Source organism: Macaca mulatta, chromosome 19 (assembly GCF_049350105.2).
Source record: "Macaca mulatta isolate MMU2019108-1 chromosome 19, T2T-MMU8v2.0, whole genome shotgun sequence".
NCBI classification, from domain to species: Eukaryota; Metazoa; Chordata; class Mammalia; order Primates; family Cercopithecidae; genus Macaca; species Macaca mulatta.
The window spans coordinates 4,054,648-4,077,943 of NC_133424.1; the positions used below are offsets into that span (position 1 = coordinate 4,054,648).

The 23,296-nt window shown below is 54.2% G+C and overlaps 1 protein-coding gene across 28 annotated transcripts in view; it reads left to right on the top strand.

Moving 5' to 3' along the window:
• The window catches only part of CELF5 (CUGBP Elav-like family member 5), a 78,362-nt gene that overhangs the window by 38,187 nt on the left and 16,879 nt on the right, over positions 1 to 23,296 (top strand). For 14 of the 28 annotated variants that reach the window (XM_077979097.1, XM_077979088.1, XM_077979086.1 and 11 more), the window contains exons 3-5: positions 15,735 to 15,783; positions 17,659 to 17,787; positions 20,216 to 20,295. In XM_077979097.1, the coding sequence (XP_077835223.1) occupies positions 15,735 to 15,783; positions 17,659 to 17,787; positions 20,216 to 20,295 (258 nt within the window). Of the gene's footprint in view, positions 1 to 12,426; positions 12,590 to 15,734; positions 15,790 to 15,924; positions 15,935 to 17,644; positions 17,788 to 20,215; positions 20,296 to 22,911; positions 23,059 to 23,296 lie in introns of those variants that run through there. The other 14 variants (XM_077979093.1, XM_077979106.1, XM_077979095.1 and 11 more) reach the window with 4 other exon arrangements.

A 23,296-nucleotide genomic window follows, 5' to 3' on the forward strand; every position in this document is an offset into this window, starting at 1 on the left:
CGTGGAATCCCCTAACCTGGGGAGGGGTCTCAATCAGGAGTGATCCAGCCCCCAGGGGACACTGGGCAATGTCTGGGGACATTTGTGGTTGTCACGACTTGGGGGTGCTCCTGGCATGGAGTGGGTGGAGGCCAGGGACGCTACTCAGCACCCTGCAGTGCCCAGGATGGCCCCACCCCAGAGAATGATCCGGCCCCAGTGTCCACAGTGCCTGGGTGGGAGAGACCTTGCCTAGGAAGATAAGAAGCAGGTGATGTTCTGGAACAGTGTTATCTAATAGAAACAGAATGTGAGCCACATATATAATTTAACATGTTCCAGAAGCAATATTTAAAAAGTAAAAAAGAAACAGGTGACATTAATTTTAATAATATATTTCTTTTGAACCCAATATATCCCATTTCTTATCATTTCAACATGCAGTCTCTCTCTCTCTCTATATATATTTCTTTATTTTTATTTATTTATTGAGACAGAGTCTCTCTCCATCACCCAGGCTGGAGTGCAGGGGCGTGATCTTGGCTCGTTGCAACCTCCACCTCCTGGGTTCAAGCAATTCTCCTGCCTCAGCCTCCCAAGTAGCTGGGATCACGGGTGCCCACCACCAAGCTCGGCTAATTTTTGTGTTTTTAGTAGAGATGGGGTTTTGCCATCTTGACCAGGCTGGTCTCGAACTCCTGACCTCAAGTGATTCTTCCGGCCTCAAATGATCCTCCTGCGCCTCAGCCTCCCAAAGTGCTGGGATTACAGGTCCCAAAGTTCTGGGATTACAGGCGTAAGTCATCAAAGACTGGCTAAATATATATGTATTTTATTTTATTTTATTTTATTTTATTTTTAGACATAGGGTCTTGCTCTGTTGCCCAGGCTGGAGTACGGTGGCAAGATCATGGCTCACTGCAGCCTCAAACTCCCGGGCTCAAGCAATTCTCCTGCCTCAGCTTCCCAAGTAGCTGGGACCACAGGTATGTGCCACCACACCTGGCTAATTTTTAATTTTTTTGTTGAGATAAGGTCTTGCTACATTGTCCAGGCTGGTCTCGAATTCTGGGGCTCAAGCAATCCTCCTGCCTCAGCCTCCGAAGTGTTGGGACCACAGGTGTGAGCCACTATGCCTGGCCATGATTCTACCTTTTCGTCAATTTTATAAAATGCGCATATAGATCAAGGGTTGCTGATAGAAATTAAATGTCCAGGGTGCAGTGGCTCATGCCTATAATCCCAGCACTTTGGGAGGGTGAGGCAGGCGGATCATGAGGTCAGGAGTTCAAGACCAGCCTGGCCAACATGATGAAACCCCATGTCTACTGAAAATACAAAAATTAACTGAGTATGGTGGTGGCGTGCCTATAATCCCAGCTATTCGGGAGGCTGAGGCAGGAGAATTGCTTGAACCTGGGAGGCAGAGGTTGCAGTGAGCAGAGATCTTGCCACTGCACTCCAGCCTGGGTGACAGAGAGAGACGCCATCTCGGGGGGGGAAAAAAAAAAGAAATTAAATGTCCAAATCTGTGAGAGAACAATATACACCAGATTTTCAACATTTAGTATGGAAAAATTGGATGTGAAATAGCTCATTAATAATTTTCAAGACCAGGTGTGGTGGTTCTCACACCTGTAATCCCAGTGTTTTGGGAGGCTGAGGCAGGAGGATTGCTTGAGCCCAGGAGTTCCAGACCCACTTGGTTAACATAGAGAGACTCCATCTCTACAAAAAATTTTAAAAACTACCTGGGCATGGTGGCGTGTACCTGTAGTCCCAACTACTTGGGAGGCTGAGACAGGAGGATCACTTGAGCCCACGAGGTTGAGGCTATAGTGAGCTAGGATTGCACCACTGTACTCTAGCCTGGGCAATGCAGTGAGACCCTGTTTCAAACGAAAACAAACAAAAACAAAAACAGGAGGGGCCCAGAATGGACTGAAGTTTGCTGAAGGCTGTTCTAGACCAGCGCTATCCATGGAACGTTTGCAATGGTGGATACATTCTCTGCCTTTGCTGTGCGGTGTGCTGATTACTAGCTCCGTGTGGCTGCTGAGCCTTTGACCTGGGACAAGTGTGACTCAGAAACTTATTTATTTATTTATTTATTTATTTATTTTTATTTTATTTTATTTTTTTTTTGAGACGGAGTCTGGCTCTGTCACCCAGGCTGGAGTGCAGTGGTGCGATCTCGGCTCACTGCAAGCTCCGCCTCCCGGGTTTACGCCCTTCTCCTGCCTCAGCCTCCCGAGTAGCTGGGACTACAGGCGCCCGCCACCTCGCCCGGCTAGTTTTTTGTATTTTTTAGTAGAGACGGGGTTTCACCGTGTTAGCCAGGATGGTCTCGATCTTCTGACCTCGTGATCCGCCCGTCTCGGCCTCCCAAAGTGCTGGGATTACAGGCTTGAGCCACCGCGCCCGGCCAATTTTTATATATATTTTTTTTTTTTTTTTTTTTTTTTTTGAGACGGAGTCTTGCTCTGTCACCCAGGCTGGAGTGCAGTGGCTGGATCTCAGCTCACTGCAAGCTCCGCCTCCCGGGTTTACGCCATTCTCCTGCCTCAGCCTCCCGAGTAGCTGGGACTACAGGCACCCGCCACCGCGCCCGGCTAGTTTTTTGTATTTTTAGTAGAGACGGGGTTTCACCGTGTTAGCCAGGATGGTCTCGATCTCCTGACCTCGTGATCCGCCCGCCTCGGCCTCCCAAAGTGCTGGGATTACAGGCTTGAGCCACCGCGCCCGGCCTATTTATTATATTTTTGAGACAGAGGCTCTGTACCCCAGGCTGGAGTGCACTGGTGCGATCTTGGCTCACTGCAACGTCCGCCTCCTGGATTCAAGAAATCCTCTGCCTCAGCCTCCTGAGTAGCTGGGATTACAGGTGCGCACCCACGCCCGGCTAATTTTTGTATTTTTAGTGGAGATGGCATTTCACCATGTTGATCAGGCTGGTCTCAAACTCCTGACCTCAGGTGATCTGCCCATCTTGGCCTCCCAAGGTGCTGGGATTACAGGCATGAGCCACCATGCCTGGCCAAGAAACTGATTTTTAATGTTACTTAGTTTTAGTAAATTGAAATTTAAACCTAAACTACCACATGTGGCTAATGGTTACAGTATTGGACAGTGCAATCCAGCATGTTCTAGACCAGGTGTCAGCTGTTGGGCTACACAGCACAGATCCAGAGTGTTCTAGACTGCAGCCCAGCTACCATATGGGATGTAGACTGTTCTAGACCAGAGAGGTCAACTACTGTATCATGGACAGCAATAGGTCTAGAATATTCTAGACCCACGGTCTGTGTCATATCTGACAGCACAGATCTGGAGTCTAGAATCTAAAGCAAGAGAAAGGCAAGATTTAAATTTACACTTAAGGGCCAGGCACAGTGGCTCACACCTGTAATCCCAGCACTTTAGGAGGCCAAGATGGAGCGGATCACCTGAGGTCAGGAGTTCAAAACCAGCCTGGCCAACATGATGAAACCCATCTCTACTAAAAATACAAAAATTAGCCAGGCATGGTGGCACATGCCTGTAATCCCAGCTACTTGGGAGGCTGAGACAGGAGAATCACTCTAACCCAGGAGGCGGAGGTTGCAGTGAGCTGAGATCACGCCATTGCACTCCAGCCTGGGTGACAGAGCGAGACTCTGTCTCAAAAATTTTGTTTTAATTAAAAAAATAAGTAAATCTGTGGCTCACGCCTGTGATCCCAGCACTTTGGGAGGCCAAGGTGGGCAGATAACTTAAGGTCAGGAGTTCAAGACCGGTCTGGCCAACATGGTGAAACCCCGTCTCTACTAAACACACAAAAAATTAGCTGGGCATGGTGGCAGGCGCCTATAATCCCAGCTACTTGGGAGGCTGAGGCACGACACTGGCTTGGATCCGGGAGGCGGAGGTTGTGGTGAGCTGAGATTGCACCATTGTACTCCAGCCTGGGCGACAGAGCCAGACTCTGTCTCAAAAAATTTTTTTTTAAATAAATAAATTGGCTAGGCGCAGCGGCTCATGCCTGTAATCCCAGTACTTTGGGAGGCCGAGATGGGAGGATCACGAGGTCAGGAGATTGAGACCATCCTGGCTAACACGGTGAAACGCCATCTCTACTAAAAATACAAAAAAATTAACCAGGCATGGTGGCGGGCGCCTGTAATCTCAGCTACTCGGGAGGCTGAGGCGGGAGAATGGCGTGAACCCGGGAGGCGGAGCTTGCAGTGAGCTGAGATCGCGCCACTGCACTCCAGCCTGGGCGACAGAGCGAGACTGTGTCTCAAAAAATAAATAAAATAAAATAAAATAAATAAATGTACAGTTAAGCCACTACATTGATACATCCAATGATAAATCCAGTTATTTGTCTATATCCATAATATATCACATGCTCTATGTTACTTCACGTAAGGCCCTGCGATAACACAAAAATGGGAGATACAGCAAGCCTGTTCACGAGGGGGAAAATGGGCACAGACACGCAGGGTCACAGTACATCCACATTGTGGGGTTTGAGGTCTCTCTTCAGTGGCAGCTCAGGGGTGGCAGGTGGGATCTTAAGCAATGTCCTTCTCTGTCTGGGCCTCAGTTTCCCCAGCTTTCAATAAGAGGCATGGGATAGACATTGTCGTAATTCCCCAGCACAGCTGGATGACCTCACCTCGCTGCCATGTCAGCCTGGGAGGCTGCGGCTGCTGCTAGCCCCATTGGAAAGAGGGGAGACCAGACTTTGGGAGGCTGAGGCGGGCGGATCATGAGGTCAGGAGATCGAGACCATCCTGGCTAACACGGTGAAACCCCGTCTCTACTAAAAATATAAAAAACTAGCCGGGCGAGGTGGCAGGCGCCTGTAGTCCCAGCTACTTGGGAGGCTGAGGCAGGAGAATGGCGAGAACCCGGGAGGCGGAGCTTGCAGTGAGCCAAGATCGTGCCACTGCACTCCAGCCTGGGCGACAGAGCGAGACTCCATCTCAAAAAAAAAAAAAAAAAAAGAAGAAGAAGAGAGAGGGGAGACCAGGCTGGGCGTGGTGGCTTACGCCTGTAATCCCAGCACTTTGGGAGGCAGAGGTGGGATTACCTAAGGTCAGGAGTTCGAGACCAGGCTGACCAACATGGTGAAACCCCATCACTACTCAAAATACAAACAGTTAGCCAGGCATGGTGTCGTGTGCCTGTAATCCCAGCTACTTGGGAGGCTGAGGCACAAGAATCACTTGAACCCAGGAGACGGAGCTTGCAGTGAGCCGAGATTGCGCCACTGCACTCCAACTTGGGCGACAGAGAAAGACTCTATCTCAAAAAAAAAAAAAAAAAGTGAAACAAGAAGGCACACATAAAAGATGACAGACTAGGCCGGGCGCGGTGGCTCAAGCCTGTAATCCCAGCACTTTGGGAGGCCGAGACGGGTGGATCACGAGGTCAGGAGATCGAGACCATCCTGGCTAACGCGGTGAAACCCCGTCTCTACTAAAAAAATACCAAAAACTAGCTGGGCGATGTGGTGGACGCCTGTAGTCCCAGCTACTCGGGAGGCTGAGGCAGGAGAATGGCGTGAACCCGGGAGGCGGAGCTTGCAGTGAGCTGAGATCCGGCCACTGCACTCCAGCCTGGGCGACAGAGCGAGACTCCGTCTCAAAAAAAAAAAAAAAAAAAAAAAGATGACAGACTATTATCCCATTTATGTTAGGTTAAATGGAAAACAGGCAAAGAAAAAAAGAAAGAAAAAAAAAAACCACACCTAGTGCTTTAGGGACATATTTATAAATGGCAAAACCATGGAGAATTTTGTTTTTTTCAGACGGGGTGTCACTGTGTCACCCAGGCTGGTCTCGAGCTCCTGGGTTCAAGTGATCCTCCTGCCTCAGCCTGCTGAGTAGCTGGAATTTCAAGGGCACACCACCGTGCCCAGTAAAACCATGAAGAAAAGCAAAGGCATGTTACCGACAACCAGACAGTGCCTCCTTCAGCAGAAAGGAAAGGGTTGGGCTTAATAGCATGGCATGGGGTGGATTCCAGAGGACCAGCTGGGTAGTGGTAATGAGGGTATTTGTTTTGTCAGTATTTGTGTTCCATGCACTTTTCTGTAAGTGTGTAGTACTTTTATTTATTGTTTATTTATTTATTTTCTTTCTTTCTTTTTTTTTTTTTTTTTTTTTTTGAGATGGAGTCTTGCTCTGTCGCCCAGGCTGGAGTGCAGTGGCGCGATCTCAGCTCACGGCAAGCTCCGCCTCCCTGGGTTCACGCCATTCTCCTGCCTCAGCCTCCCGAGTAGCTGGCACTACAGGCACCCACCACCACGCCCGGCTAATGTTTTTGTATTTTCAGTAGAGACGGGGTTTCACCATGTTAGCCAGGATGGTCTCGAGCTCCTGACCTCATGATTTGCCCGTCTCGGCCTGCCAAAGTGCTGGGATTACAGGTGTGAACCACCGTTCCCGGCCTTTTGAGACAGAGTCTCACTCTGTCGCCCAGGCTGGAGTGCAGTGGCACGGTCTTGGCTCACTGCAACCTCTGCCTCCCTGATTCAAAATCTCGTGCCTTTGCCTCCCAAGTAGCTGGCATTATAGGCGTCTGCCACCACACCCAGCTAATTTTTTGTATTTTTAGTAGAGAGAGGGTTTCACCATGTTAGCGAGGCTGGTCTCGAACTCCTGACCTCAAGTGATCTGCCTGCCTCGTCCTCCCAAAGTGCTGGGATTACAGGCACGAGATACTGGACCTGGCCTGTTTCACTTAATATAATGATGATGAGATTCAGGTATGGAAGGCCAGGCATGGTGGCTCACATGTAATCCCGGCACTTTGGGAGGCTGAGACCAGAGGATCGCTTGAGCCCAGGAGTTCGAGACCAGCCTGGGCAACATAGCAAGACCCTGTCTCTACAAAAAATAAGAAAACTAGCCAGGCGTGGTGGCTTGTGCCTGGAGTCCTAGCTACTGAGGAGGCGGACGTGGGAGGAGCATTTGAGCCCAGGAGGTTGAGGCTGCAGTGAGCTATTGATGCAGAGAAGACAAGGGCTTAGCCTGGGTGGGTTCTTGGCTTCACCCAGGAAAGAATTCAAGGGCAAGCCGGTGGTGTTAGCAGCTTTTATTGCAGTGGCAGTGTAAATAGAGGTGGAGGTCATGCTCTCTGCAGACCAGGACCACCCCATGGGCAGTGAGCCCAGAGCAGCAGTTCAGAAGCAGTTCTGCAGGTGTATTTGTACCCACTTGGTTTTGTTTTTTGTTTATTTTTTGAGACAGAGTCTCGCTTTTATTTTGAGACAGTATCTTCAGACACTCCCATCCGTGCCATGACGGTTTACAAATGCCATGTCAATGTCAGGAAATTATCCTAAAAGTGGAGGACCCTTCAGCTCCAGGAACTGCCCACCCCTTTTCCAGAAAGCTCATGAATAATCCATCCCTAGTTTAGCATATGATCAAGGAGTAACCGTAAAAATAGCCAACAAGCAGCCCAGGTGGCTGCTTTATGCAGTAGCCATTCTTTATTACTTTCTTTTCTTTTCTTTTTCTTTTTCTTTTTTTTTTTTTTTGAGATGGAGTCTCACTCTGTCACCCAGGCTGGAGTGCAGTGGCACAATCTCAGCTCACTGCAACCTCTGCCTTCTGGGTTCAAGTGATTCTCCTGCCTCAGCCTCCCGAGTAGCTGGGGTTACAGGTGCGCGCCACCACGCCCAGCTAATTTTTGTATTTTTAGTAGAGACGGGGTTTCACTATGTTGGTAAGGCTGGTCTTGAACTCCTGACCTGAGGTGATCTGTCCATCTTGGCCTCTGAAAGTGCTGGAATTACAGGTGTAAGCATACCACGCCCAACCCCCACTTTTAATTACATTTAAATTAAGGGGCAGATTATGCAGAAATTTCTAAGAAAAGAGTGGGAAGTGTCAGGTCATTGGGTCATTGCCATGGAAAGGGTGGTACCATCTAGGTGTTGCCGTGGCAACAGTAAACTGACGTGGCACCCTGGTGGGCGTGTCTCAGGGAGAGCTGCTTCGACTCCATCCTGTTTTAGCTAGTCTTCAATTTGGTCCCGTATCTCAGCCCCGCCTCCTGAGTCGAGTCTCACCTCTTACCTCACTATGATCGCACCACTGCACTGCAGCCTGGGTGACAGAACAAGACCCAGTACAAAAAAAAACAAAAAAAGAAGAAGAAGGAATCACGCGTGTTGCTGTGTGTGTCAGTGCCTTGGACTTTTTCACTGCTGTCTAGTATTCCGGGATGCAAATACATCATTTACTCATCTGTTCCCCTACTGGGAAACACTTGGGTTGTTTCCAGCGTCTGCTGAGACAAATACAGATCCTCAAGGGTGTTTCTTGGTGGACACACATCACATTTCTCTCTCCCCAGGATCATCAGCCTCTGTGTCGAACACCCACCTGCTTAGCAAAGGCAAGAACTGTAGGGTGTGCCACCTTTTCCCGGGAATGCCTGCAGAAATGGAGCCAGCCTTTCGGAATGAGAATGGGAGGCTGGTGAGGGGCAGATAGGGGCTGCTGGGGAGGAAGACCCCCTTGGCCTGCCAGCCACGTCTGAGCATGCTCGCTCATCTGAGCTCTTGCTGACGGCTGCTCTGCAGGGAGCTGGAGCACGAGGTTCGCCCCGTGCTGGAAAAGCCCACCCAGGCGGCTCACGTGCCTGCACACGCCCGCACGAGCACAGCCTGGGAGTCGGGGAGGAGCTGGGTCACATGAGACACCAAGACAACCACCGTCTTTCCTGTGCCCTGTTTCCCCCACCCAAAAAACACCTGCGTGTAAGAGTGAACCCTTCTGTCTCTTTATAAGCCAGGAGGTGAGTGACCCAGGTCATTTGCTAACTTTCTGCTTCTCCTCCCTCCTCCTGGCACAGGGGAGCCCCCCTGCCAACCGCCCGGCCTGATACCACCGCTTTCTGAAGCGAGGGCGGCCCCCCCCTTTCTGGTTCCCGCACGAGTGTGACAGCAGTGTCCGTGGGGGACGTAGTTTAATCAACTCTCAGCATTCTGGAATAGGATCCGGAATTGAATAACAGAATCCCAGAATAGATCCTGGAATGGACCGTGGGACCCTGGAATCGAGGCTCAGATTCCAGGGGAAGCTGGTGGCTGGGCCGTCACAGCCCCAGACACCACCTCCCATCCCCAAAGCCAGAGCCTGGGGTTCCTGGAGACGGACAGCCCCCCACACTGGGACAGTGCGGGGAGGGGCAGAGGGTCCAGCTTCTGTCTCTTGGCCAGTGAGGGAGAGACCAGGACCTTTAGGACTTTGCTGTCTCTTTTTTTTTTTTTTTTTTTTTTTGAGACGGAGTCTCGCTCTGCCGCCCAGGCTGGAGTGCAGTGGCCGGATCTCAGCTCACTGCAAGCTCCGCCTCCCGGGTTCACGCCATTCTCCTGCCTCAGCCTCCCGAGTAGCTGGGACTACAGGCGCCCGCCACCTCGCCCGGCTAGTTTTTTGTATTTTTTAGTAGAGACGGGGTTTCACCGTGTCAGCCAGGATGGTCTCGATCTCCTGACCTCGTGATCCGCCCGTCTCGGCCTCCCGAAGTGCTGGGATTAGTCTTGAGCCACCGCGCCCGGCCTACTGTCTCTTTCTTCACGAGTCTTGGTGGCTGTGGGACATCCCAGCACCCTCGGCCACCCCACTGCCCTTCTGATTGCCCTGGAAAGAGACAAATTTGTCCATCTGTGTGTCCTTCACTGCTCAGATGTGGCAGCTGCTTTGAGCAATGTTGCCTTCCCGAAACCCCTCTCTGTGCACACAGGGGTCATGGAGGTGGCCCCCTGGCAGGACCCCTACCTCCCATGCTTATCTCCCCGCGGCAGGACTTGGCCCAGAGTCAAACCAAACCTGAGAATGGGCAAGGGGCTTTAAGATGCCCAGCGTCTGACAGTTTGACCTCCCTGGACCTCAGTTTCGTCATCTATCAAATGGGACCCTAGAAGTGGATGTTCGTTTTGTTTTGTTTTGTTTGAGATGGAGTCTCGCTCTGTCACCCAGGCTGCAGTGCAGTGGTTTGATCTCGGCTCCCTGCAACCTCCGCCTCCTGGGTTCAAGCAATTCTTCTGCCTCAGCCTTCCGAGTAGCTGGGATTACAGGCGTGTGCCACCACGCCCAGCTACTTTTTGTAATTTTAGTAGAGATGGGGTTTTACCACGTTGGCCAGGCTGGTCTCGAACTCGTGACCTAAGCCGCCCGCCTCGGCCTCCCAAAGTGCTAAAGTGCTGGGATTACAGGTGTGAGCCACCGCGCCTGGCCCCTAGAAGTGTTTGGAGGACTCTGTAAGGTGAGGCCTGTCAGGTGCTGAGCGCAGAACCGGAGCTCGGCACATAGGCACAGAATAAATGAATGAATAATGAATAAATGAATGAATGATCCTGGGCACGTCAAGCTGCGAGACTCAGGGTGTCGTGTCATCTTTCTGGGCCTGTGCAGACACCAAATTGTAAGACACCGCCTGGCACCAGCTCTTGGGTGACTTCCCGTGCCAGGCACTGTGCCCGGCATGGTCTTGGCTGATGGTGATGGAGCCTGGGTTTTGCTTTCTGAGGAGTCTACAAACCTGTGTATCATTTCCACTGGACCCTGGGCTAAGGCTCTTGGTGGGGAAAGGAGGGTTACAAAGCCCAGTGCCCTTCTGCCCCTGCCTCCCACCGGAGCTCCCCCGAGTGAGGGGCAGTGTGTGTGTTTAGTGGGGAGGGGTCGTAATCAAGGTAACGCCTGGGCAAGGCAATGGAAGCAGATGGAGAGAGAGCACGGAAGACTTCAGGGAGGAGGTGGCGTTTGAGGGGCAAGGATGGGGTGCAGCGGGGGTGCGTTCTGTCACCAGCCATGTTCAGGGGGCCATGGCAGGAGGAGTGGGGAGGAATGACTGAGGCTGAGCGGCAAAGGGTCCTCAAATGCCAGGATGAAGGGCTCAGCCTCTACCCAGAGGGTAATAGGGAGCCATAGCAGCATTTAGAGCAGGGGAGGGGCTTGGCCTGGGTGTTTCAGAGAGGCTGGACTAGGGCCTAGGTGGGAGGGGAGGAAAGTGAATAGTGTCTGGAGCAGCGCAGACAAGGGGTCCACCTTCCTTCTCTCCACACCACTTAGAAATAACCCCTCTGGAGCCTCCCCTGAATCTCTCTCTCTTTTTTTTTTTTTTGAGATGGAGTTTCACTCTTGTTGCCCAGGTTGGAGTGCAATGGCGCAATCTTGGCTCACTGCACCCTCCGCCTCCTGGGTTCAAGTGATTCTCCTGTCTCAGCCTCCCAAGTAGCTAGGATTACAGGCATGCACTACCGTGCCCAGTTAATTTTTTTTTTTTTTTTGTATTTTTAGTAGAGTCAGGGTTTCACCATGTTGGCCAGGGTGATCTCAAACTCCTGACCTCAGGTGATCCACCTGCCTCGACCTCTCAAACTGCTGGGATTCCAGGCGTGAGCCACCGCGCCCGGCCCCTCCTCTGAATCTCTCCTCTTCGAAAGGCACAACTTTGCAGATCCGGGAGACTCCTTGGCTGCCCCAGCCTCACTGTGAGAGACTTTTGCAGTCATTCCCATTCCCCACCCCCCAAGGGGCCTCAGTTTCCCCATCTCTGGCATACCCAGGTCAGACAGAAAAGACCCTTTCTCAGTCACCCAGGTGAAGCCCATCCATGCCCACAGTGCCAAGACACTCCCCAGCCCACAGGATCCCTTGGTTGGAGGGATGTCTAGGTCCTTAGGGTACCTCTCCCTTCCCCCTCTCCCTTTTTTAGAGATAGGGTCTGGCGCTCTCGCCCACGCCGGAGTGAGTGGGAGCGATCATAGCTCACTGCAGCCTCAAACTTCTTGGGTTCAAGCGATCCTCCCTCCTTGGCCTCCCGACCTCTCCCTTCTTTCTGGTCTTGGTTTGCCCATCTGTAAAATGGAAATTCATGTTTTCATCTCATTAAGTTGTCTTAAGACTAAACGGGTCAGCAGATGTGGGTATTGCTCCAACAGGAAAAATTGTTTCCAACCGCTCCAAACTCCTACTCCTACTCCAAAATTCACTGTGAATTTTTCATCTTCAGTGCAGGCCCAGGATAGCCTTTGGCTCTTCACTCTCTTCTACCCTCGACTCTCCCAGCTCCAACCCTGACCCCATGGGAGAGTTTGTGTCTGGCTCTGTCTCCCCCTCCGCCAGGCTGGTGAAGGGTCCTTCCTGGAGTTCCAAAATTGAACTCAGCCTTGGGGGCCCCAGAACCAGAGAGGCATGGGGCACAGCAGGAATGTTGCTGAAGAAACGGAGAGGAAGGGAAGGGTCAGGGAAGGGACGCGGCAATGGGGAGCCAGAGAAGGTGGAGGAGGGAGGGAGTGCACTCGGCAGAGACCTCGGTGGGACAGATGGAGAGAGGGAGCCGGGAGGAGGTGGGCAGAGCCAGATGGACGGGCAGGGGCGACAGGAGGGGTGGGGTGTGGGGAGACCCAGATCCCCGCCTGGCACGCCTCCTCCCGGCTCGGGCGGGCAGCGCGGGCAGGGCCCGCCTGGGCGTCGGGCGCAGGGCGCGCGGCGCGGGGCCCGAGCGTGCAGTGCGGCGGGTGCGCGCCTGTGCGCCCGGGGCGGCCGGGCGGGCGGGCGGCGGCACGTGGATGCCAGCCTGGCGCGCTTCTCCAGGCCGGTGGGTAAGGCGGGCGCCGGGCCGCGGTGGGGGGACTGCCGGGCCGCGGAGCTCGGCTTTAGAGTGGAGGCCTGGAGAGGAGGGGGCTACTCAGCTGGCTTCTCTGGACCAGACCAGGACCCCCTCTCCCCGGAGCTGACCCAGCGAGGGGGAAGGGACCTCCCATCCCAGTAGGAGGCAGAAGGTCCCAGGCTCTGTGGCGGGTGGGGGAGATGCGGAGCAGCTATACCAGCCCCCCAACCCCAGAAAAAGGTGGGGGTGGGAGGGTTCGGTGATGGGGGCAGCTTCTCTCCCCGCGGCCACCCCTCCCTCCCTCCCTCGTCCATCTCCAGAAGATTATATTTAAATATCTCTTTTGTGCAAGGCAGGAGCTGGGCTCGCCCCTAAGAGGCGGTTTCCATGGCAACAACAATTGCCAGCTTCCGTGTGGTGAATCAGCGTTGCCATGGCAACCCCATCCTCATCTGCCCAAGGTGCTGGGAGGGGGGAGGAGGTGAGGGCCAACGGAGGTGGGGTGGGAGGGGTGGGGGGAACAGGAGTCTGGAGCTCCTGCAGGTGCCCCCCCATCTCTCTCTACCTCCCCTGGCACCCCCCTCCCAGCCCAGAAGCTGGTCCCATCTGGTTGAAACCATCTCCCTTCCTGCCTCCAGCCTAGCAGGGTGTGGTACCCAGGTGGAAAGGGCCCTGGTGTGTATGCATGGGGGACGTGGGGTGGGAAGGGGGTCCAGCTAGCTGGGTGGGGGAAGAGCATGGAAGTTTTCCTCTCCCAGGTGGTCAGGGTCCCTCTGAGGGTGCAGCTGGGTGGCAGGAAGGTTGGGCTGGGAGGATTGGGGGTACAGGATCAGGGAGGCAGGGCCCTCTCGGGTTCTGGGGCCCCAAAGGCCAAGTTCAAATTGAGGAAAGCATATGTGCCCTGAACATACACTCAGGAAGGAGGGTGTCAGAATGGGAGAGGGTCTTACAGAGGGGAGGGGACCCGGAGATGAGGAAGGGCCTCTGAAGCAGGAGGGGCTCAGAGAGAAGAGGGAAGCTGGGGGCGGGTGAGAGGTGGAAATCCAGAGGGGTCTCTGAGGAAGGGAGTGCAAAATGAGGGGTTGCTCAGAGTGGAAGAGTGGGCATGAAGCTGGGATGGATCTTAGAGAAGGGGTGAGATCACAAGGGACAGAGCTTAGTGGGGAGACTTTGGGGGTCCAAAGATGGGGAGGAGGCCTTATGTATGGGAGTGGGTGGACAGATCACTGAATCTGGAGGCCAGAAACTCTCACCCACTCACCATGACCTTACACTAATAACTTCTCTCTTAGGCAAATAACAGAAATCTCAATGTTGACATCTGTAGAATGGGGTGAAAATTGCACCTCTCTCTGAAACTTGTTGGGCAGCTATGCTGTGATTAGAAAACCTGGCATTTGGCCAGGCACGGTGGCTCAACCCTGTAATCCCAGCACTTTGGGAGACTCAGGAGGGCAGATCATGAAGTCGGCAGATCAAGACCATCCTGGTCAACATGATGAAACCCCATCTCTACTAAAAATACAAAAAAAAAAAAAAAAAAAAAATAGCTGGGTGTGGCGGCACGTGCCTGTAGTCCCAGCTACTCGGGAGACTGAAGCGGGAGAATTGCTTGAACCCGGAAGGCGGAGGCTGCAGTGAGCCAAGATCGTGTCACTGCACTCCAGCCTGGCGACAGAGTGAGATTCCATATCAAAAAAAAAAAAAAAAAAAGAAAGGAAAACCTGGCACTTTTTCAAGTGCATTCTCTGCTGAAACTCAAAAGTCAGATGATTAGACAGAGCACTTTGGAACCCATAGGGCTCAGGGGATGTGGGGATCTATTTCAAGTTTTTCTGACTTGGAAGAAGGTCTGAGAGTAGCACTCATTCCCATTCCAGACGCCTTTCTCTGTTGGTGGAAGTTGGCTACTTCCTTCAGCCCATTCTGTTCAGCAGGTTTCTCCAGTTCCTCCATGTGTCCTTCCCCATGTGGGGAGATGCCGTAGTCCCCTGTCTGGAGACAGACAGAGCAAGACATAGACACTTCCAGCCTGAGGGATAGGGAGGAAGGAGCCCAAAAGAGTGGGAAGAGTCCCTGCATGGGGGCTTTTAAGATGGGTTTTGAAGGTTGAGTAGGAGTTTGCCACAGACATCAGGTTGGGAGAAGGATTGTGTCCCAGGACCAGTGGAGATGCAAATGCCTCCCCAACTCTCACATCCCTGGAGCCTGTTCTCAAATATCCAAAATAGCTCATACCTAGGACTTGGTATGTTGTGAGAGTTGGTGCAAGGGAGAATTTTTTGTTTCATTAAATATCATTTTCAATGCCTGGGGTGTGGGACAAAAGTGTCTAGAACAATGAATCCAGACGGCAGGCTGGTCCACTCAGGTATGTCCCCACCCAAAGCTCCTGGGAGATGTGGCTAAATGTAGCTACTTTGGTGTATCAGTCAGCACTGCTGAGTAACAAACTACTCCAGTCTTTGTATTTGTTCTCGATTCTGCAAAGCTTGGTCTGGGCTCAGCTCGATGGTTCTTCTGTTGGTTCTCTTGGGGTCACTCAAGCAGCTGCAGTCAGCTGAGACTTGACTGGGCTTAGCTGGGTCAGGGTGGCCTCACTTCCATGTGCTGACTGTCAGAGAGGCCTCTGTCTCCATGAGGCCTCTCCTCCTCCTGGGCTTATCCACCTGGCAGTCTCAGGGTTCCAAGAGTGGAAGCTACAAGGTCTCTTGAGGCCTAGGCTCAGAACTCCCACAACTTAACTTCCACCACATTCTATGGGTCACAGCCAGTCACTTGGCCAAGTTCAGGTGCCAGGAGTGGGAAAATAGACTCTAGTTTTTGATGGTAGGAACTGCAAAGTCACATCATATAAAGGGACCGGAGGAACTGGGCCTATCACATTTGGGGAAGCAAGGAGGCTTCCTGGAGGAAGGAATATTGTTGGATTTTGAGGGCTAAGAGTTCGTCACACAGTTTCTGCTGTAGGCGGGACCAAGTGTCATTTGCTTTGACTGGGGTGTTAGTGGGGTGGTGGGGTGCTGAGGGCTGGTGGTGGGAGGTGGGCAGGGCTGTCCCACAGAGCTCAGGCAAAACCCCCGCCCACCACACCCCCACTCCTGAGCTTGACTTTCCCCTTCCCCCTCTCTCTGCAGATGGCGCGGCCAATCCAGGTGAAGCCTGCGGACAGCGAAAGCCGTGGAGGTAGTTGTCATCTCTCCGTGGCTGCCTGGCTGGGGGTTGGCGGAGGAATGGGAGAAGAAGGAAAATCTCTTCCTTCCTCTCTCCCCCAAAGGGGCAGTGGCCGAGGCCTGTGGATCTGGGACTGGTCTTCCTGCCCCAAAGCATGCAGCAGTCGCATGCCTGCTCACACACCCCTTGGTGTGGGGAGAGGCAGGTTCCAGAAAGCAGAAGGGGCTATGTCCATAGTTCCCAAGGGAGGATGCAGGGTCTAGCCAGGTCCAGCTGCCTTCCCCTGAGTTACAAATACCCCCACTCCCTCCAGGGTACAATAATTGGGGGGCTTCAGACACACACGATGGGGGCCTGAAGGGCTGTGGATTGCTCTCTGGGGTCTCTGTTTGTGTGTGCATGCTTAAATGTGTGTGTATGAGTATGCACACCTGGCATGCCTGTGTGCAGATGTGTGTGAGTACGTGCACTTGTGCATTTGTGTTTCTGCAGCTGGTACACATAAGCACACCTGTGTGGTGTGTGGTGGGGATGCCTTCCTGCCTGTGTGCATGTGCGTGTGCCCAGCCGGTGCATGGGTGTGTTTGCACATATGTGCGTGACTGTTCTAGGCTGGGCATGTGGGCAGACATGCAGGCTGGGGTCAGTGGTGTCTGTGTGGGGCTGGACTTTGGTGTCAGGGCGTGCCCATGGCAGGGGCATACTCGGTTGTTCCCATGGGACCCAAAGCTAGTCATTCTTGGAAATTTGTATATTTCCTCTCCATCTCAAGCAGAGACTGAAAGAGGGCAGCCAGACTTAGTTGAGTGGAGGTGTGGGGCAGGAGTGTTAGGACGTCTAGGTATATGTAGGAGCCCAGTAAAGGCCCTCTGGGATGGGAGCCCCTTTCACACTCTCCACCCTGGCTGCCAGCGTGGGACAGGGAGTAGCGAGGTGGGGTCTGTATGTCTCCATCTTTGTCTCTATTTCTCTGTCTCTCTCTCTATCTCCCTCTGTATCTCTTTCTCCTTTGTATCTTCTCTGTCTCTTCATCCCTCTTATTCTCTCTCCGTCTCACACAGTCTCTCTCGCGTGTGCTCTCTCTGATCTGTCCCTCTCTCTCCCTGATTCTCAGTCTCTCTGCTGCTTTCTCTCTCTCCCTCCCAACCCCATGAGTGACAGCTGCCGAGAGCAGTTTCCATAGTAACCCAGCTCACCGTCCCTGGGAGATGTAGCCACCGCGTTCCCCATTACCAGGGAGCATGCAATTACCCAAGGGGGCAGAGCTCATACAGAAGAGGCTGGCCCAGCCCAGCCCCACCCGTCAGGGGGTCCAGCCTGCCAAGGCCCCTGGTCCTATGAGCACGTGAACCCTCCCTCTATTCCACAGATGGTGACTGCCTGGCCCCTCTTGATCCCGACAAAGTTGGGCAGGGGCCTCTGCTGGGCACCATGAAAGTGCGGGGATCATCAGTGCCCACCTCCGCCTGGCAGGTCCGGGGGGCAGACAGAAAGACAGACGGGACCCAGGCCTGGCGAGGCAGCTCCTAGTCCTAGTACTCGGTGCGGGCTCTCTGAGTGCACCAGAGGGAAAGGTCATCTCCGCCTGGAGGGGGAGCAGTGGAGCAGAGACCCCAGAAGACTGCAGGGAGGGCATTTCAGGCGGGGGCGCCGCCTGGGCAAACGCCCGGAGATGGGACCGTGCAGGGCCCGTGGGAGGGTGGAGAGATCCGGGGCAGGGAAAGGGCGCGGCTGGGTCCTCCCTCGCACGCGCAGAACCGGAGCCGGCAGGGCCCGGGCGCCGCGTCTTCCTGCCCTGCCGCCTCCACTCTGTTGGAGGGAGGGAGGAATCCCGGAGGCCCTCCCGGAGGCCGGGGACTCGGCTGAGGTGGGTGTCGCCGCCCACAGGGGACCGGAAGCTGTTCGTGGGGATGCTGAACAAGCAGCAGTCGGAGGAGGACGTGCTGCGGCTGTTCCAGCCCTTCGGGGTCATTGACGAGTGCACCGTGCTCCGGGGGCCTGACGGCAGCAGCAAAGGTGACTGGCGGGTGCCGGGTCGGGACTCTGAGAGGGGCGGGGCTAGCTCTGGGGGCGGGGCCTGTGGGGAGGGTGGGGCCTGCAGCATGGGGAGGAGCTGGCTCTGGGGCGGCACCCTGGGGAGGGGCGGGACTTCTCCAGGGGTGGAGTCTGTGGGTGAGGCTGCAGGGGCGGGGCCTTGGAGAGGGGAGGAATTGTAGGGGCGGGATCTGGGGAGGGGGTGGGGCTGCGGGGTGGGGAGGAGCTGGCTCTGAGGATGTAGCCCTGGAGAGGCCCGAGGCTTCTCCAGAGGTGAAGTCTGTGGGTGAGGCTGCAAAGGTGGGGTGTTGGGTAGGGGAGGGGCCATAGGGAGGAGTGAAATACCTAGGGTTAGGAAGGACTGGCTCCACGGGGAGGGGCCCTGTGAAGGGTCGGGGCTGAGCATGTAGGGGGTGGGGCTGGCCAGGTGGGGCGGGGCCAGGCCCATAGGAGGCTGGGGCTCGTGGGGAGGGGCTGGTTCACAGGGGTGGTGTGGAGCACAGACTAGTCCCGCTTGATCCTACCTGCATGCTCTCTCTGCATGCTGGCTCTGGGGACGGGTCCTGAAGAGGGGCGGGGCTGCTGTGGAGTGGGCGGAGATGCATAGGCGTGGCCTTGGGATGGGGCGGGGTCTTGGAGAAGGGCAAGACTTCTCCAGGGGCTGCCTGTGAGTAGGGATGCAGGGGCGTGGCCTTGTGTTGGGGCGGGTTCTGGGGGAGGGGCGGGGCTTCTCCCCAGACAGAGTTACCTGTGCCCTGTGGTCTCAGATTCCTCCACCTGACAGTTCGTAGAACTGTTTCCTCCTGGTTCTGTCTATATGATTTGTCCATATGACTGGCTGGTGGTCTCTGGTTGTGTCTGACTGTCTGGCTATCTTCCTGCCTGAGAGTCCAAATGATGGTGTCTGTCGGTCTCTGTCCACAGAGCTCATCATCTGGGACCGACTCCACTCTGGTCTTTCTTACCTCACTAGAACTGAATGTGTCCGATGGTTTCAGACCATTGCCTGGTTCTTCATTTTTAAAACTGAGGGCTGGGCGCTGTGGCTCACGCCTGTAATCCCAGCACTTTGGGAGGCCGAGACGGGTGGATCACGAGGTCAGGAGATCGAGACTATCCTGGCTAACACGGTGAAACCCCGTCTCTACTAAAAAATACAAAAAACTAGCCGGGCGAGGTGGCGGGCGCCTGTAGTCCCAGCTACTCGGGAGGCTGAGGCAGGAGAATGGCGGAACCCGGGAGGCGGAGCTTGCAGTGAGCTGAGATGCGGCCACTGCACTCCAGCCTGGGCGACAGAGCGAGACTCCGTCTCAAAAAAAAAAAAAAAAAAAAAAAAATACAAAAATTAGCTGGGCGTGGTGGCAGGTGCCTGTAATCCCAGTTACTCGGGAGGCTGATGCAGAGAACTGCTTGAACCCGGGAGGCAGAGGTTGCAGTGAGCTGAGATCACACCACTGCACTCTGGCCTGGGCGATGGAGCGAGACTCCAACTCAAAAAAAAAAAAAAATTGAGATGTCTTTCACATCCCACCATATTCACCCTTTTTAAAATGTATAATGAAGTGCTTTTTTTTTCTATTCATAAAGCCGTGTAACCATCACCACTATGTAATTCCAGAACATTCCACCCCTCCCCTCACAATATGGCTGGCCCTTCCATAGTACTCTACCAGTCTGGAGCCAGGTCCAGTGGCCTCTGTCTGTTCTATGGACTTCGTCTGTGGGACCGTGTTTGCATTCGCTTGTGTCTGGTGATCTCTGTGTATGTGACTGTCTGTCTGCATTAGCCTGTGTCTGGTGGTCTCTGGTGGTGGTCTGTCTGCTTGTGTGGCTCTGTCTGGGTCCGCTCAGGTCTGGCGGTTGATAATTTCCATCTGTCTGGCTGTGGTCAGAAGGGTCTGTCTGGACCTGCCCGTATCTCTGTGGACTCTGCCCATAGGACAGTGTGTCCGGCGGTCTGTCAGTTTAACTCCGCATATCTGATCGTAATTATCTGGACCTTGGTCCCTGTCATTTGTTCTGATGGATGGGACCTCCTCCCTGATGGTTCCCAGCCTTGCACCGTCCATCTGGTTGTGTGCTTCACAAACTCTGTGACTGACTGTCTAATCCGCTACCTGGATGGCTGACTGACTTTCTGCTGGACTGAATGAAGAAATGGCGGGCTGGCTGGCTGTGTGGGTGACCGGCTCTTTGTCTAACTCTGTGGCTGTCTGTGCGATTCTCCTCCATTCTGACCCTTGATCTGGCTGATTGTCCAGCTTTCCGTCTGAGCAAATGGCTGGCTGTCTCTCTGTTATCAACTCTCTCTGTCTGCATGTGTCTGACACTGGCCATGTAGGTCTCTCTGTCCCCTCTCCTGTGGCCCCCACTCAGCCAGTCCCATCACCCTCTTCTTCTCTTGGAGCAGGCTGTGCTTTCGTGAAGTTCTCCTCCCACACGGAGGCGCAGGCGGCCATCCACGCCTTGCATGGGAGTCAGACCATGCCGGTGAGTTGGAGCTGCCCTTGGCCGTGGGGGTGGGCGTGGGAAAGGGGTGAGGGGACAGGGATGAAACAGGCCATATTCCTACCGTTGCTGTCACCCAGTAGCCCCGGCTGTCCTTCAGAGGGGGCACAGGTGGAGAAAGAGGCACAGTCCCCGGCTGTGGTCCCTGGAGTGGGTATATGCGTGTGAGTGTGTGCAGATGTGGAGGTGAGTATGCAAGCGAAGTGTATCCAAGCACACACATGGATGTATTACAAGTGTATACGTGTTGGTGAGTGTGCATATTTGGGTGTGAGTGTGCCTGAGAAGGCATGCATGCGTGTGTGTGTGAGTGTGTGTTTGTGTCATTACTACTAGGTGAGTGTTATGTGAGTGCTGTGTGCACGGGGGTTGTGTGTAAATATGTACGGACAAGTGTGCCATTGTGTGCTAGTGTAGAGATACTGGTGCATGTGCATGTGTGTATGTGAGTACACGTGTGTGTTTCTGTGTGTGTGAGCATGTGTGTATGCCTGGGCCATGGGGGAGGAAGCACATGTGTGTGCAGCTGCAGGTGCATTTGCGGGCAGGTGTGTGTGTGTGTGTGTGCGCCTGAGTGTGAGTGAGTCAGTATTGTGGGTGATTGTGTATGTGTGTGAGTGTATGCAGGTCTGTTTGAGTATAGGTTGTGAGTGTGTGAGTGTGTATATGTGTACATGTAAGGATGTCCTAGAGGGGATGACACCTGGGTTGGATTTGCTGAGGCCAGGAGAGGCCCTAACAAGAAGAAAGGCTGGGAGGTAGCAACAGGTAGCCCAGAGGAGCCATAGAAGATGGGGCCGCAATGTGAGGATGAGAAGCCTGGACTTTCTCCTACGGCAGTGGGGAGTCACAGATGGTTTAGAGCAAGAGAGGAGATGGGCCAGGTCGGTTGCAGATATCCCTTTGGGGCCAATGTAGAGGATGGGCAGGGTGCAAGACTGGAGGCTGGGAGGCCAGGGAGGCGGCTAGGCCAAGGTCCAGCTGAGGGAGGAGGAGGCCTGAGCTGGGGCCTAGTGGACACGGAGGAGGGCTGATCAGAAAACAGACAGTAGGGTGAGAATGGATGGGGGGCATGTCGACTCAATGGTTGAGGGAGGGATGGGGATTGGGGACAGGTCCCAGCGTCTGCAGCAGTGAGAGGGTGGGGAGGACCAAGGAGGCATTGGGGACAGCCCTTCCCCTGAGGAAGGAGTCCCCAGGAGCCATCGTCCCTGCATACACATCTCCAAATCTGCTACAAGGAAGATAGGGCCTGAGAGGAACAAGCCTCCTCCCTCAGCTCTCAAAACCCAGGGGAGGGGCTTAGCTCAGCACAAGGGCAAGTGTTCCCAAGCTCAGAGATGTCCCAGGACAGGGCTGGTAGGCGTCTGGAGGAGTGAGTTCTCTATCAAAGGGGGCATGTCAGCGAAGACAGGGAGGCTACAGGGTGCATCCTGCTGGGAGCCAGCTCATCAGGGAGGAGCTGGTCGAAGGGGAAAATATTTTCCTTCTTGAGCCCGAAAATTGGGGTGTGAGCTGGTTTGTGGGGGGTGGGAATGGCCTCCTGAGCCCCTGACCCCAGGCCTCTCTCTCTCTCTCTTTTTTTTTTTTTTTTTTTTGAGATGGAGTCTCGCTTTGTCACCCAGGTTGGAGTGCAGTGGTGCGATCTTGGCTCACTGAAACCTCCACCTCCTGGGTTCAAGTGATTCTCCCGCCTCAGCCTCCTAAGTAGCTGTGATTACAGCCATGTGCCACCACGCCTGGCTAATTTTTGTATTTGTAGTAGAGACAGGGTTTCACTATGTTGGTCAGGCTGGTCTCAAACTCCTGACCTCAGGTGATCTGCCCACCTTGGCCTCCCAAAGTGCTGGGATTACAGGCATGAGCCACCGTGCCCGGCCACTGGGCTTCTCTTGACACTGATAACAGGACGTGTTGCAGCGTCCTGACTGCACAGACAGACACTCCCTTGCTCACCACTGCTTCGACTGCCCAGGGCTGCCTGTTGGTGGATTTCAGCCCAGCACTGTGGCACCTGGACAGCCATGGGGTGGGACAGCAGTCACATGGGTTTCTATCTGTGCTTCAGCAAAGCAGGGCCCCCTGTCCCCACCAGTGGCTGCTGTTCACTGTCCACTGGGTGGATGGGCTACAGGTTCATCTGCCTGCACAGGGCACAAAAATCCGGGGCTGGGGCTGGGCGTGATGGCTCACGCCGGTAATCCCAGCACTTTGGGAGGCCAAGGCAGGTGGATCACTTGAGGTCAGGAGTTCGAGACCAGCCTGGCCAACATAGTGAAACCCCGTCTCTACTAAAAATAAAAAAAATTAGCTGGGCGTGGTGGCAGGCGCCTGTAATCCCAGCTACTCGAGAGGCTGAGGCAGGAGAATCACTTGAACCTGGGAGGCGGAGGTTGCAGTGAGCAGAGATTGCGCCATTGCACTCCAGCCTGGGCAACAAGAGCGAAACTCTGTCTCAAAAAAAAAAAAAAAAAAAAAAATCCGGGGCTGAGCTCCCTTGAACTCCCTGCTAGCTCCGGGGAACGGGGAACAGAGTCAGGATCATCTACTTATCCTGCGTCGTTCCTCTCGTGTGGCTGGAGTCTCACCTGTTCTCAGGTGTGGGTGAGAGTTGGAGGGTCACCCGTCTGTGCCCCAGTTGTTCCTCTCTGGAGATTGGAGTTTCAGGTGTGGAGTGACAATGGCAGGTTCGTCCACCTGAGCCCGCTGTTTTCCTTCGGAAACTGGTTTCTCGCCTGTTCTCAGGTGAGCTGAAGTTATAGGTGTCTCCATCTGTGCCTCCCTGTTCTTCTCCAGCGGCGGGATTCTCCATCTGTTTTGACCGTGTGGCTGACAGTCAGGGCCCCCACCTGTGCCCCATCACAGCCCCCTAGACCTGGGCGCTGCACCTGTGCAGATGCTGCTGGGTCCAGGATGCTGATCTCCACGCGGTCCTCGCTGTGGCCCTGGCTCCTGGGGCTGGGGGCCCGTGGACATGGCCGAC